General features: G+C 35.0%; 1 protein-coding gene across 8 annotated transcripts in view; it reads right to left on the bottom strand.

The window, feature by feature from the left end:
• LOC126970624 (dynamin-1-like protein) overlaps nucleotides 1-15313 on the bottom strand; it is a 587387-nt gene that overhangs the window by 568911 nt on the left and 3163 nt on the right. For 6 of the 8 annotated variants that reach the window (XR_007730677.1, XR_007730676.1, XR_007730675.1 and 3 more), the window contains exons 3-10: nucleotides 10548-10756; nucleotides 10253-10463; nucleotides 9608-9717; nucleotides 8153-8290; nucleotides 7343-7583; nucleotides 4864-5009; nucleotides 2664-2807; nucleotides 842-1018 (exon numbers count right to left, since the gene is read on the bottom strand). Coding sequence is in view for 5 of the 8 variants with exons in the window: in XM_050816675.1 (XP_050672632.1) it covers nucleotides 842-1018; nucleotides 2664-2807; nucleotides 4864-5009; nucleotides 7343-7583; nucleotides 8153-8290; nucleotides 9608-9717; nucleotides 10253-10463; nucleotides 10548-10756 (1376 nt within the window). In the remaining 3 variants the exon portion in view is untranslated. The remainder of the gene's footprint in view (nucleotides 1-841; nucleotides 1019-2663; nucleotides 2808-4863; nucleotides 5010-7342; nucleotides 7584-8152; nucleotides 8291-9607; nucleotides 9718-10252; nucleotides 10464-10547; nucleotides 10757-15313) is intronic. The other 2 variants (XM_050816677.1, XM_050816674.1) reach the window with 1 other exon arrangement.

The raw sequence follows: 15313 nt of genomic DNA, 5'->3' as shown, positions 1-15313 counted from the left end.
CATTATTATTTGTATTCATATACAGAACTTATAGCCAGACCAGGTATAATGATAATGAACTATTTCCAACTGTCACTTCTCAAATAAATATTGGATTGTTTACTTCTTCAATCATGTGAAAATCGTACACAATCAACGGTCGTATCAAACCAGTGTCAATTCGATTTTCGTGTAAACACAATATCATAACTGGCTATAAAGTGCTTTAGTAAAATGGTTCTATTCAAATATTCTTGAAATGGTTGACTTATAGACATAACGTTTTGCCCCAGGATGAAGCATTTTTTCGTATCTGTGAATTACGATCATCTGAGAGCAAGTATATTATGTTGACATAACAATGTTATACCTTTTAATACGAAATGGCATCAATATTTATTCAAGTACCTACGCCAAATAACTTTATCACTCATCTAGTAACTAATTCTTTTAATATAAATAAATAATAAAAAAACAAAATATATGTTTAGTGTTAATAATTGTTAGTAGTTTGTTAATATGTATAATACAAGTTCATAATAAGTAAATATAAAATATACTAAAACCTTTATATACTTGTTGTGTTTTTTTTTATGAAAATAAGGGACGAGACGAGCAGGACGTTCAGTTGATGGTCGGTCTCAGACTCATTGAACGTCATAAACTAGCACGTTCTCGAAAAAGTATGCCTCAAACCTGAAAGGAAGAATCTCAGCGGACAGCAGAGTGTATTTGCTTATAAGGATTGTGAATCACTTATAAGCAAATTCAAACAGCAATCCGGAACATAACCTTGTTAGTCCAGACATCATGTTAGCCATTGTTAGCAAGCTGAAATAATAAAGGTTATATATATATATACTTTGAGCATTCTTTGTACCGGCGAGGCCGCGGGCCGCGAAGGTTTCTGTCTGTACTGGAAATCCTCGACCAAGCCGTCGGTACTCTTGAGTAGACCCGACACTAGCGCCGCCTCGCGGTGGAAGTCCGGATGCTTTGTGTTTATGTACGCCAACTCGATCGCCACTAAGTTCTCCACCTGAAGACAACATTATTTATAATATTACTTTTAAAACTATCATTGCTGTTAAAACTTTTAGAACTAATAATAACAAATGTGTTATTGTCACTGTGACTAAAACATTAACAATTTAAAAGTATAAGTAACAATACAACAACAATTTTAATATTTCTATCCATTCATATTATCTACCCGCAAGCGCACTATTATATATATACCGATTTATATCGAAGATCGAAGGTGGCGTGATCGCTACTAAGCCGGTTACCTTCCGGCAGCCGCTATAGACGCAATTATACGTGAATCGCATCGCAACGCTTACTTTGCGCACCACAATTCAACTCATCGTTGACCACGCATTTACTGGTTATAGTATCCTACTAATATTATAAATGTGAAAGTTTGTATGTCTGGATGTATGTTTGAACTTCTTTAACGTAAAATCTACTGAATAGATTTTGATGAAACTTTACAATAATATAGCTTACACACCAGAATAATAAATAGACTATAATTTATAAAACAATAGTGTGAATTATACAAAATACAAAAGAAGTGTGATTGTTACTAATGAATACAACTAACGCCATCTCTTATCAACTAGCAAGCAAAAGATCAATACAATTTATATGGCAAAACAACGTTTGCCGGGTCAGCTAGTAAGATTATACTAGACTATCGATTATAGTATTGTGGAGTGTGAAAGTTCAGTTCCCGGACAAGAGACGATTGAAGCTGCATCTGCGCACGAGCATACTAGAAGCACCCCCAGTGATATTCCAGGTACAAAGATCTCTCGTCTCTCTACAAAGATAGATCGTCAAAATTTAAAGGCTTATCGTACCACAAATATTTTAGATGTTTCTAATTTATCTACGTACTATACTATAATATTAATATTTTAGATATTTCTAATTTATTTACGATTTCTACATGTATATCTATATATACGACTATATATAGTGAAAATGGTCTTCGTTTGAGGCACAATCACGCCTAAACCACTGATCGTATCGACATGAAACTACCACCATTCGATGAGAAATCTATCTTAGATGGTTTATGGCTACTTAATTTTTTTTGTATTTGTAATGAATGAATAAAATTTAATTTATTTCCTTTTAAAATTTGCCCAGCGAAGCGGGCGGGAATGGCTAGTATAACTATAAAATCGAAATAAGTTTCTAAAATTTGTGTTTATTACTATGATTATTTCTGTCTGTATCCGACTAAAAAAAATTTGATGTGAAACATGTGTTGTGCGGCGTGCAGATTCTCTGTCGGGAAGCTGCGACCAATCAGGACGCGGCTGAATAAACGGGTTACTAGCCATAACAGCTGATCGCCACCTTGCACACAATAGCAGATGCAAATGGACGCGCCTATTTGTATTTAGCTTCAATGATTTTTTTATGAAAATACGGGACATTCAGATGATGGTAATTGATACAATGCAGTGCCGCTCAGGATTCTTGAAAAGCCCAAATATTCTGACAACAAATGCGCTTCGCACCTTGAGACATAACATGTTAAGTCTCATTTGCCCAGTAATTTCACTAGCTACGGCGCTCTTCAGACCGTAACACAGTAATGTTTACACATGACTGCTTCACGGCAGAAATAGGCGCCGTTAATCCATAATCTACTGGTGTCTGATGTCTACCATAGAGTTGGTGGCGGGCAGCCTGGTCCGCAGCAGCTGGGTGACCACGTCCACGATGCGCTGGTGCAGCCTCGGGAACCGCAGCATCTCTTGCTGCACCTCGGTACCGCAGTGCTGCACGATGCGCTGCATCTCTTCGTGCACCTGTACACCAATTACATTACAAACTACCCGCTTTGTATGGACTGTCCTTACATCATTCATACGTCTAGATTATAGATGCTCAACGTGGGCGATAACGACCCCTTGTGAGCGTTTGAGACTTTCGGGGGGGCAGCTGAAGACCCTAAGAAAATTAGGGGGCATTGAGATGACGCAGATGGGGCGTGGGTAGATTAAAAAATAAAGTCTTAAAAGGCAAAAAGATACACGAAAATACTCCAGAAAATAACATATTCTCAAAGTGGGTGGTGAGCAAAATAAAGTTGAGAAATTATGGTCTAGATAAAACTTGGACAGGTGTGAAAACGTCGAAAAAAATTGAGTTTAGAGTTAACATATTATATTTTGAACAATGCACGCACACTAACACAAAGTGTCATACAAATCGCAAGTGTAAGACGTAACTTGTCACGCACACTAAAGTATTAAACCTAACCTGCTTTTATCGGTAGTCGCAGCAGAAGACTATCTAGACGTATAAATTATCTAGTAATTATCTAGTCATATCATATTGAAGTTTTATATAGTTTAACACAAAATTCCCTTAATCAATTCCTAAAGCTAAAACTAGTGGATTGAGCAAAACACTACTATTTATGAAAGGCACAAGAATATCCTCTTGACTGGTGAAAAGTATTTCGTGTTTGTAGAACAATACAAAAAACAAAACGACCGAGCTCATAACCTGCATCAATCATGGTTTATCAGTGGCTGTCTGATCAAGTAGCCACAGCTTCATTTTTGTGAAAAAGGAGTGAGGACTTCAACCAAAGTTTATAAAAGGACCGTCTTTTTGTGAAACCCCTCAGCCATACACTTTTTAAAAATCTACCAACTTTTCTGCACCTAGCCACAAGGCATGAACTATAAAAACCTGGCTAAAAGGGCAAAATCCCAGGCTTTATAACAGCTGAAGACTGGCCCTCATATAGACCAATTCAACTTGCAAATTTTGCCTTGAGACTGATGAAACGCCTCTTCATCTACTCTGCGATTGGGGCCCACTAATGTATAAGTGTAACACCATCATTTAGTACTACATGGTGTTTGTAATACGCGTCAAGAAGAAACTGCGGTTCGTAAAGGCTGCAGGGCTTGACGACGAGCTATGAGTGGCGAACACAATAGTTTAATTTTGGACGCGGTGTTACTAGAAATCATTAGGACTAGGCAAATAGCCACCCATTCCAAATAATAATAATAATAGGCGAATTTGGGACCATTTGACTAGCCAATTATTAATAGCTTCAGAGGACATGCAAATATTGATTGTGATTCTCATAAGGAGACTCTAGTGAAAGCAATGGCAAAATTTCATGGGCATGGAAACAGTTAGTTTTTCAATATTATGATTTCTTTACTATGATTTATAGCCCGATATAATAAAGAGTCGTATCAAAGACAAATGTGGCCATTTCAATTTTTTTTATACATTGAGACATTAATAAATATATAAATACAAGTTTTATTGCGATTACATTAAATTATAAAAAAGCGGCCAAGTGCGAGTCGGACTCGCCCATGAAGGGTTCCGTAGCAGCAAGTAACATAATATAAAAGTTCTTGTAGGTTTACGATTTATGACATATTAAAACAAACTACTTGCCTACTAGATCTCGACCAAAACAATTTTAGGTGGAAGTTTGCTTTTAGAGAGGACATTTTGCCACTTTGGAAGTGTCTCTCGCATATTGTGTAGTCGAATAGTTTGCTATTCAGTTCAGAAAAAAAAATTATATAAGAAACCTCAATATCACTTGTGGTGACATATCCATAGAGGATCTGGGCTTGATGAAAAAAAAATTTCTGTGTGAAAATCTTAATGTGGTTCCCAGAATACATCTTTTTACCAAGTTTCAACAGTATTGTTCTTATAGTTTCGGAAAAAAGTGGCTGCGACATACGGACTGTACAGACAGAAAGACATGACTAATCCATAAGGGTTCCGTTTTTTGCCATTTGGCTATGGAATCCTAAAAAGACGCATTTTTATTTGCAAGAAAACTTATGGCCTGACTAGAGATATATAGAAACTTACCAGTTCCACACAACGCAATGAAGGATCCTCTAACCTCCGAATCTGCCTCTTGACTAGCAATTCAAATGACACTTCAGGCACAAACAACGCGGGCCTCGGACCCGTAGCATTGCGTATTGCAGTAAGAATATCCATGCGGGTCAAACCTACAACATGCAAGATAATATAATACCACCATTTGATACCATTCGTAGCTTTCAACAACATCCAAATTTCTGTTAACTTTTATAATAATATAACAATTATTTATTTATATCAGATACAAAGATCAATACAAAATACACTATATATACAGTATACTTATATAACAAAAAAAAAACAAAATCATTTATTTCACACTTTTCATGTACAAATTAACATTTAATACTGACCCCCACACTAGGCGTTGCCTGTCTCGTGGGGGAAATAGTAAAATTAACATAAAATAAAGATATACAAGCGGCTAGTGACAACAAGCTGATTACTAAAATTTAACTAATCATATAAAGAAATAAACTAAAAGTAATAACTAGTATTAATTGTGTGTATGTGTAGGTGAAAGTGTGTGTATTGTGTATATGTGTATGTATGTATTTTTTAGGAGTGTACCTTAAGAAGATTTTCAGTCTTCATATAGGATAGTTGTATTAAATATTTTGATAGAAGCTCCTTAGCCTTGAAGATGGAGTGTTCTTTAAATTTACATAGCTGGACCAGTTTATTATAAATCCGGGGGTACAAAAAGGTTGGAAAGCGACATGCAAATGCAGTTTTGACAGTAGTAACAGGCAATTTGTAAACTCGGTTTTTAAGCAATGTAATGTACTCTTTTGAGTTCAGAGCTGTTTTGTGGACATGCATCGCCACTCTTATCAGGTAAAGCTTTCGAACGCTTAATACTTATATAACAATAATTAACCTTCCCAAATCGGCAGTGTCCCGGGGAACAAATACACCAAAACGGAGTGTGCCGTACGGCACTCTATTCCCTCACCAAGTTCTGACCCTTATATTGTTCATAAGATGGGTTATTTTGCATGGTCTTATAGCTTGTTTCAATAGCTTTCAGATAGATTCACTCGAATGATCCTAATTATGAGCAATCTATTGCTACACGTAAAATAAAACGCATTGACAGAACGCTGCGCGAGAACCAAAATAGCTCTGATCTACACCGGAACTGAGAGCGCCGATTAGCTTAACTTAGCTCAATTAGGTTAATACTAAAGGCTCCTATGGTGTAAAAAGGCATTTTAAAAGGCATAAAAGGCATTTATTTTCTCAAAATTGATTCCTTTAGAATTCTTTTTGATGTCATTTCTAATAACTACTAGATACTACTACCCCTTCGGAAACAAATGGCGCTCTGAGAGAGAAGAAGCGGCGCAAGAAACTCTCCCAGCCTTCTTTTTTTGAGCTCTTTTCAATAAAAATATACAATATTGTACAGTCATTTCTATCGCTATAAAATAATCACAATCTAGTCCCAGGCTGTCCGATCATTTAGATATTCAGCAGTGGAGTAATAGGATTTACGACAGAGCCATTTTTTTTATAAAACATTTAAATTTATTTATAGATAATGCCTGAACAGTGGCTGGGACTTTATTATAGAAGTGTATACATTTACCCTTAAAGCTATTATGTATCTTATGAAGCCTACTAGAATTAGTGACAAGCAATCCCTTATTTCTGTAGGTAGGGGATAAAAACCACAACGGACATGTCCACCCGCCCAGTGTAGCAAAAAGGCTCCATCATCTTTGTCTACTAGCGTGTGTAACTCTTATGAAGCACTGAGATGATTAATTAATAATGCTTCAGAAATATCGTGTGGATGTTAATACTTGTTGTTAAATCAAAATTCAAACTAAACTAACATAATTAAAATAGTAATTAATTTAACTAATATTAGTTTTAGAGGCTATTCAATAGCTTCAAATTATATATTTTGTACTAGCCTTAGAACATAAAAAATTCAAAAATTCAAAATTCAAAAACACTTTATTCATGTAGGTCACAAAAATGACACTTATGAATGTCAAAAAAATATATAAATATTGTTTCTTATTGAATTTACCGCTACTTCGTAAAGGGTTGAGCTAATGAGAAGAAGTAGCAAGAAACTCATTGCCACTCTTTTAAGTCAAGACTGCCTATTGTCCCGAGGTGGGCGTAAATAGTTGCGATACATTTTATACTAATGCAGCTACATACAAACTAACAATTTTTTAATATGTATATAACTATGTTCAATAAAAATCTTTAAAATCTTTTTGAATAACACCAGTAGGCCACCACACGGCTAGTTACCACATAAACTGGACGAAATACAGACATAATATATACAAAACGCTCCTCACTTTAAAATATTTTTCAAGTTTAACTTCAGCCATAATGAATGAATTTAAATGTAAAAATGTAACTCTTACTATATCTGAAAGAAATTTTATGCATACAATCTACTTGCATATAATGTATGTAACGATGAAATAATTACCAACTAAAGGATGAATGGAGTCCAGAGTTCGTCCAAAAGTCTCATGAAATATATAACATATCCGTGCTCCTCCACACAGCTCCGTAGTCTCTATGTTCCTCGCAGTGCCCTCTATTGTCGAGCAGTATGCGCTGGCAAACTTTGTGATAATTTGCAGCAACGTTTGTGACTTATCAGAGACATCATCACCATAAGAGTTGAGAAGAGATTGAAATTGGGATATCATGACATTGACGCGAACCTGGAAAAGAAACAAAGATTCGGATAATAATCTACATATAAGCGGTTCATTAGGTTAAGATGAGCTTGTTGGGTAATATAAAGGTCATTATAATTTTACTGCCTTTTCTTAATCTTAATCTTTAAATGAGCAATTCTTGTATATATAGGCATAAAAGGCATTTACTTTCTCAAAATTGATTCCTTTAGAATTCTTTTTGATCTCATTTCTTATACTACTAGATACTACTACCGCTTCGGAAACAAATGGCGCTCTGAGAGAGAAGAAGCGGATGTATGAGAAGAAGATATAAGAAGCTATATATCCTGAATCTCGGAAACAACTCCAACGATTTTAATGATATTTAGTATACAAGTAGTTTCGGCGGCGAGAAATCGATCTTGCTAGGTTTCAATTTTAAAAAATGTAGTTTTATCCGTGTTTTAATGAGAAACAACTACAACAACATTAGGATACAAAGGCATTGGGTGATCCGGAAATATCCGTGAAGTAATAAGTATACATACCCTTAAGAATATAAGAATGGAAACATAATGCCAACCAAAGTGTGTCAATAACGGCTTAATTACCTTGAGTTCCGGCAGACAGTCCCTTATATGATGCATCAGCAATCGGTTTAAGGTCTTCGCTAAATATGGAGTGCCGTTGCGCGTCGCAATAGTTGGGTATTTTCTTTGGAGGTAGGTAGCTTCGTCTTTTAATGCATCCTGTGATATTAAACTTATAATTTTTAATACACACTTTAAAATTATAAGTTTTTTTTTTGTCAGAAAGCAATGATATTACATATTATTATTAAGAAACTAAATAGACACGTCATATCTTCAAAATAATTTTGACAGCTAATGCTGTATATTATTATGTATATACTATATTAATATATAACAAAAAAAAAGCATCCAATTGAGACCGTCCCAATTTTGTTCACCTAAAAATATAAACATAATAAAAACGGCATTGTACGACGGTTTTTTCAAAATAACCATGTCGTATCGTCCTGGAAAAACCGCGCAAGGAAGCACATTCAGGAGCGCAGTGGAGGACACCCATAATATGGGATCAGCTGGTGAGATTGATATTAACTTTGCGTTTGTCGTGTGAAAAAGTGAAGTATTAAGAGCTGATACGGGGATGCAACAAGAGAGATATGAGTGCAATATTCCATGTGGTCGAACCTGCGCCTTAATGCGCGTAAAGGGTACAGGCCGACTTGAAGTCTTGTCTCATCCTATTGATAACTCCCAGTTTTTGGAGACTAATTTAGCATAAATCATCATCATTCATCAGCCAAAAGACTGCTGGACAAAGGCCTCCCCCAAAGATCGCCATGACGGTCGATCCTGCGCTGCCCTCATCCAACCTATTCCGGCGATCTTGACCAGATCGTCGATCCATCTTGTGGGGGGCTACCAACACTACGCCTTCCAGTACGTGGTCGCCATTCGAGGACCTTACCGCCTCAACAGCCATGCATAAATATGAGAGCTGAAATGGCAATCGCTCAAGAATTCGACACCCAGTATTCCGATACTAGACGAGGTTTAAGAGGATGGGGTAGACGTAGCTTGACACTAACATTTGCGAAAAATATTATTATAACTGCATGGGAATGAATTAAATGAGATTTAATATAAAATACTTGGCAAAATATTGCAAAAAATGCATAGAGATTGTAACATAATCAAATTACAGCAGACATTGTTTGATTTAGATTACAATTTTACTGTCTCACTGTCATACACTGCAATCATAAAAATTATGACTAATAGTTACTAAGTAATACTGATAGTGATATGCTTAGATAATTTATACGTCTCGATAGTCTCTTGATGTTAGACTACCGACAAAAACATGTCAGGAATATTAGTTTAGTGTGCGTGACAAGTTGCGTCTTACACTCGCAATTTGTATGACACTTTGTGTTAGTGTGCGTGAATTGCACACTTTTTCGACGTTTTCACAGCTGTCATAGTCTATCTAGACGTATAGATGATCTAAGGTGATATAAAGGAAACATTAGGTACCGTAATCGTCTTCTTATCAATGATGTCTTGTTGAGATCTGTTGACAACACCAATGATGCCCAGTTTCACTGGTATTACACGCCCGCACAGTATATCGATGGCGTCTGTGCCTAGAAAAAACATTTTATTTGAAAATTTGTTTTTGTTTTTATACTTATTTTCGTCGAAACGAAACGTGCGTAACTACCAAAAGGTAGAACCGCACTCTTGTTTCGTGCATTGTTATGAAATATAAGGTAAGTAAATATCACTAAACGGAAACTATGCTGATGACAAATATGATCGGAGATGGAAAATCTGTTTTAAATCGAATAAATAATCAACTAAATGAATATTTTGGTAAAACAAAATCAAATTAAAAGTTTTTGATGTAAGTACTTAAACGTTAAACAGTTAGAATTTCAAATCGAGCATTGAATTCTGAATGTTATAAAAGCACAGGTTATAAATATATATATATATATATTTACGTTTATGGGTACAAGACAACGATATATTTAAAACAATATACTTACTTAAATATACATAAATACAAATAAACATTCATGACTCGAAAACAAACATTTATATTCATCATATAAATGATTGCACCTACCGGGATTGTAATATTGAGGTTATATAATAACCAACAGAAACATTTATTACCTGCATCCATAAGATCTAATTTAGTAACAACAGCTAATGTTCTCCTTCCATCAGGGTCTACCTCCTTAGCCATTTTTATAGCTTCACTAGTGGCCATGTCTGTATTGGCAGCTGTTACCGCAAGGATAATAGAATTTGGATTGGCTATGCGTTTGATAATTAAATTCCTAATTTGATTCTCAATATCTTCTGGTTGGTCACCTATTGGGACCTAAAATTAATTAATTAGTGAAACGTGCACTAGAAAATCAAACATAATTACATTTTTCAATAAGAAAAAATTACAAAGTCATACTTTTGTTATTCCAGGCAGATCCACAAGAGTAAGATTGACAACTTTTGTAGAGAATATCTTTAAATTGATTGGCTCTGGACAAATACCCTTGTTGTTTCCGGCCATACGATCTGTTTCCCTCTCTATTTCTTCTCGTATTTGATCGAAGTCTGTGTAAATTCTGTCTTTGGTGTGTAAAAATTTTCCCCATTCTTCTAGACTTACAGTACCTTGAACAATAGAAAATAATTATTATATAAATCTTATAATATATAAAATTCTCATATCCCGGTGTTTGTTACCAAACTCCTCCGAAACGGCTAAACCAATTTGTTTGAAATTTTGTCTGCATATCGGCGACACCTATTTTTTATACCCCTAAATGATAAGGGTGACCCACCCCTAAACATATTTTTTTGACAAATTTTACCCCTTGTATGATATACAACTATTTTTGTATCGCAATTTTTATATTATTCTGTTTTCTGGGTCAGCTAGTTGATTTTATAAAAATCTGATTTTGTATGTTTGTTCCCTATGCGTTTCGAGACCACTAATTTTTTCAGTTATTTTTATAAATAGACGTAGGTACCTACAATGACTTATAGGCCAGTAACAATAGCAGCTTTTTTTGGTCAACTTCGCACTTAATTTCAGATCCATATTTTATAAGGTTTAGATCACTTACTGAGCTGACAGATCCAGGTGGAATTACAAGCGCTGTATTGGAAAAAAGTGTGTGGCCGATTGCTCAGAAACTATGCACTTTAGAACAAAAGTAATTGAGATAATTTTTACTTGTAAGGGAATGCCTCATAGCTATTATTACAATTAAAATTACAAAATACCATTTCAAAGTTTGTATAGGATGTTGCCGGAATTGAGAGAGAAAATTATATTATTTTTAAAATATTTGTGAAATCTGCATCACTGAGAACTTGTTGCCATTTATCATCTGTAGTTTTTTCTTCTACTTTCTGTGATATTCTAGTTGCAGATGATGCTAAAACTAATATAGAAATGTTTTAAATATTCTTATTGTAAAAGTGTGACTGAAAGAGTTAAACTTGTGCAGCCACAATACTTGACTATAATAAGAATCCTGGCTTTGAACAGGCATATATTGTGACTTTCTTATAATGCTATTAAATATAGCGTAAACAACTTCTTTGCATACATTCCTGGAAATTCAAATGTTTGGATACACAGAGATGTGTTATTGAAGTTACACAGATGACACTAACATTCATTTGTATCTTTTCTCTTTTTAATTTTTTTTACTTTCTTTTAAATTTAGTGTTGATAAATTTATAGCTATTTAATTAAATTGTTATTTTGCAGTATCTTCAAAATTTGCCATAGTAATGCCAATGATGACTAACAAGATAATGGTTTACTGTTAATCATAGCTCTATTTGATCCCACGATACAGTCTCCGACTTGTGTGGCGATACAATGACAATCACAATGTAGTCATATATTATATAAGCTTGTAAAATATTCAAACTTATTGTAATTTAATGACAATGCATATGTAAAAAGATAGATTTAAATAAATTATACTGACTCTTGCAGCTGAAGATATACACAGGTCTTTGATTAAATGAAACCTATACAATTAATGAATACCAAAACAATGGTGTAAATTATTGTCATACAAACAGACAAACAAATACATTTAATTCCACACTGAGGAAGGTACAGCTAGAATTTACACAAATAAAATTTGAAAATAAAATCTTATAAACGATGTGGGCACTTGACCCACGACCTCTCGCGTTCCGTGCGAGTGCTCTGCCAACTCAGCTAACCGTTCGAGTCACGTATCGTCACAAAATCTTGTATGCTTTGTTAAACTCTCAGGTTTTGGCTTCATCTACAGGATCTACTTTACAGTTGATAACCTACTGAACCCCAATATTTGCTTGTTAGGAAATTTACTTGAGATGTCTCTCTTGTAAATCTAAACAATGTGTTATGTTTTTAAAGTGATAACCCTCACTTCTAGGATTAATACCCAAATAAAATTTTATGAACGATGCTGGGCTCGAACCCACGACCTCTCGCGTTCCGTGCGTGTACTGTACCAACTTAGCTAACCGTTCGAATCACGTATCGTCATAAAATCTTTTATGCTTTGTTGAACTCTCAGATGTGAGGAAAGAAAGAAACTCCGAGAAGTGAGAGTTATCACTTTAAAACATAACAAATTGTTCAGCTTAAATGTTTTATAAAGATTATGATCGCCTTCGCACTACGTCCTAAAATTTGAAAAAAAAAAAAACATTTTATGAACGATGCGGGATTCGAACCCACGACCTCCGGCGTTCCTACGACCGGCGACCTGCGGTGCTCTAACCAACTGAGCTAACCGTTCGAGTACCGCCACGTTATAAGATTCTGTTTGCTTTGTTCAACTCTCAGGTTGTGGCTTCATCAGGATCTACTTTACAGTTGATAACCTGCTCAACCCCAATATTTGCATATTAGGAAATTGACTTGAGATGTCGCTCTTGTAACTCTAAACAATATGTTATGTTTTTTAAACTGATAACCCTCACTTCTAGGATGGGTTCGTCGTGGGTTCGAATCCCGCATCGTTCATAAAATTCTGTTTTTCATATTTTATTTGTGTATTAATCCTGGAAGTGAGGGTTGTCACTTTAAAAAACATAACATATTGTTATTTCTATGGTAGTTTACGCACTAGATCCAGCTTCCATCATCCCTCTTTTTTCCGTCAACCGTTTATCCTCCGGACAAGATTATTGACGGACTGAAGTAGCCATAGTATTGTTTGTATGAACGCTCGGAATCCGAGCTTTCGAGCTGCGTTAGTGCAAAGAGACAGCGGGGCCGTGATTGTAAAAAGCTCCTTTTAAAATCCGGTCCACCAAGAGAGAGTGCACTAGCAGAAAGCATTGCCAGAAGTTGACGCCGATTGAAAGGACTTATGATCAACGACGTGAATGCTCTGCTGTGGCTCCGCGTATAATGCCGGCTACCAAAAAGTGGCCCCTGAATTGCTTGGATTTGGATCAGCGATCGGACTTATGCGTAAGTCCGAAGTCCAAAGTATTCTAGATCTGTATATTTACAGGTACGGATAGGACTCTAATCGGACGTAGTGCGAAATCGCTCTAGGGAATAGTTTTAAACAATGATTCGTGGTTCAATAATAATAATCGTTTACAAAGTATGTCCGATCACCATTGCTATATATTTTCCTCATTAAATAGGAAAACAGACAATATTATACACTAAGCTTTAGCAAACACTGATTTAATAATATATTTCCGAGGTGTGAAATAATTTAATAATTTAAATTATTTCACTGTCACTGTCACTGTCATACAACAAGGTAAATTTAAAATGTTCTATTAAAAATTGCTCGGTCCATCAGGTCAAATTTAAAATACAGAGATGGTTACACACACTCACTTATGTAGACATGGAAGCTATTCTTAAAGTGATAGCTTAGCATTCATATAATGTTAATACTTTGTAACATGATTAATCAGATACTCACACTCACTCACACCCACCCTCACACACACACATACACACACACCCAGAGACACACACGTGTACACACACACACATATACAGAGTGCACTTTTTGACCGTTCTCTTCATATTGTTAACCTTAGGATGTAAATTGGTTGCCTACAGGACAGGCTACGCCTAGTGTAGGGACCAAATATAATGTAATATTATGTGATAAAGTGTCTGTATATAATAAATAAATAAATAAATAAATAAAATAAATAAGCACATTTATGTTTTATTTATCAACCATTACTTCCATTTGTTTGTCACAAACATCAAAAATGTTTGTGAAGTAATGGTTGTGTTCCTAATAAAAAAAAAACACTTGCAAGTGGAATTTTGTAACCGGTCCTAACTGACTTCTGCTCGGCAAAAGGAATATTCCTCCCAAGACATATTGTGAGACATTATAAAGGTGGAAATCTCTTATTCTTAAATCTATTATATAAATATAGATTTTTCAATGTAAAACAAAGACATTTCAGCTTGCTTACTTTATAGGTATGTGCTGTTACTGGTTTTATAATGATGAGAAGTGAAGGACAATAATTAGTATATAAATATACCTGTCAATTAACTTTACTCCCAACCCACATTGGTATTACCATTAATATTAGAAAACAAATACTCTAAGCTAATCTTCTACAGAAGGCACAGTAGGAAGAACAGAACGCTCAGGCCTATCGCAACGACGCACTTTTTGTGCTATTATGCGGCACACAAAAAGTCTGCATTGTGCTCAGTCTTTGGCAGATATTTCACACACTCAACGCATACGACGCGGACGGTCTTTTTGTCGGCAAAACTGTAGATATGTACACGAAATCGAACTACAGAGATTGCGGTGTAATCGCACTGGAGATACAAAAAAGGAAGAAGAAATAGAGAATTTTGGGTTCACCGTATTCTTTCAGAAATATTCTTAAAGGGGCTGTTTCATAAACATTCAATTCAAAAATTATATCGAAATAAGTTTATCAAATTTTATAAAACATCTGTTAAATTTAACAAGCTGCTAATTATTTTGAAACCTGCTTTAAAAAGTTAAGCTAAGTAAGTTAAGTAAAGCATTGGGAAATTTAAATTTTTCGTGAAATAAATACAATTTATCGAATTATAAATAAGAGATCATTTATTACAGTATGTTCTATGTTTTTCATAAAATGGATTTTTATTTTCTTCTATTATGCTATAATAAATGCTAAAACTTGGAAATTAAATCAATTCTTTAGATGTTG

Source organism: Leptidea sinapis, chromosome 21 (genome assembly GCF_905404315.1).
Source record: "Leptidea sinapis chromosome 21, ilLepSina1.1, whole genome shotgun sequence".
Lineage (NCBI taxonomy): Eukaryota > Metazoa > Arthropoda > Insecta > Lepidoptera > Pieridae > Leptidea > Leptidea sinapis.
Note: the sequence above shows the minus strand (reverse complement) of the source record. Positions and strands in the feature narration are given on the sequence as shown.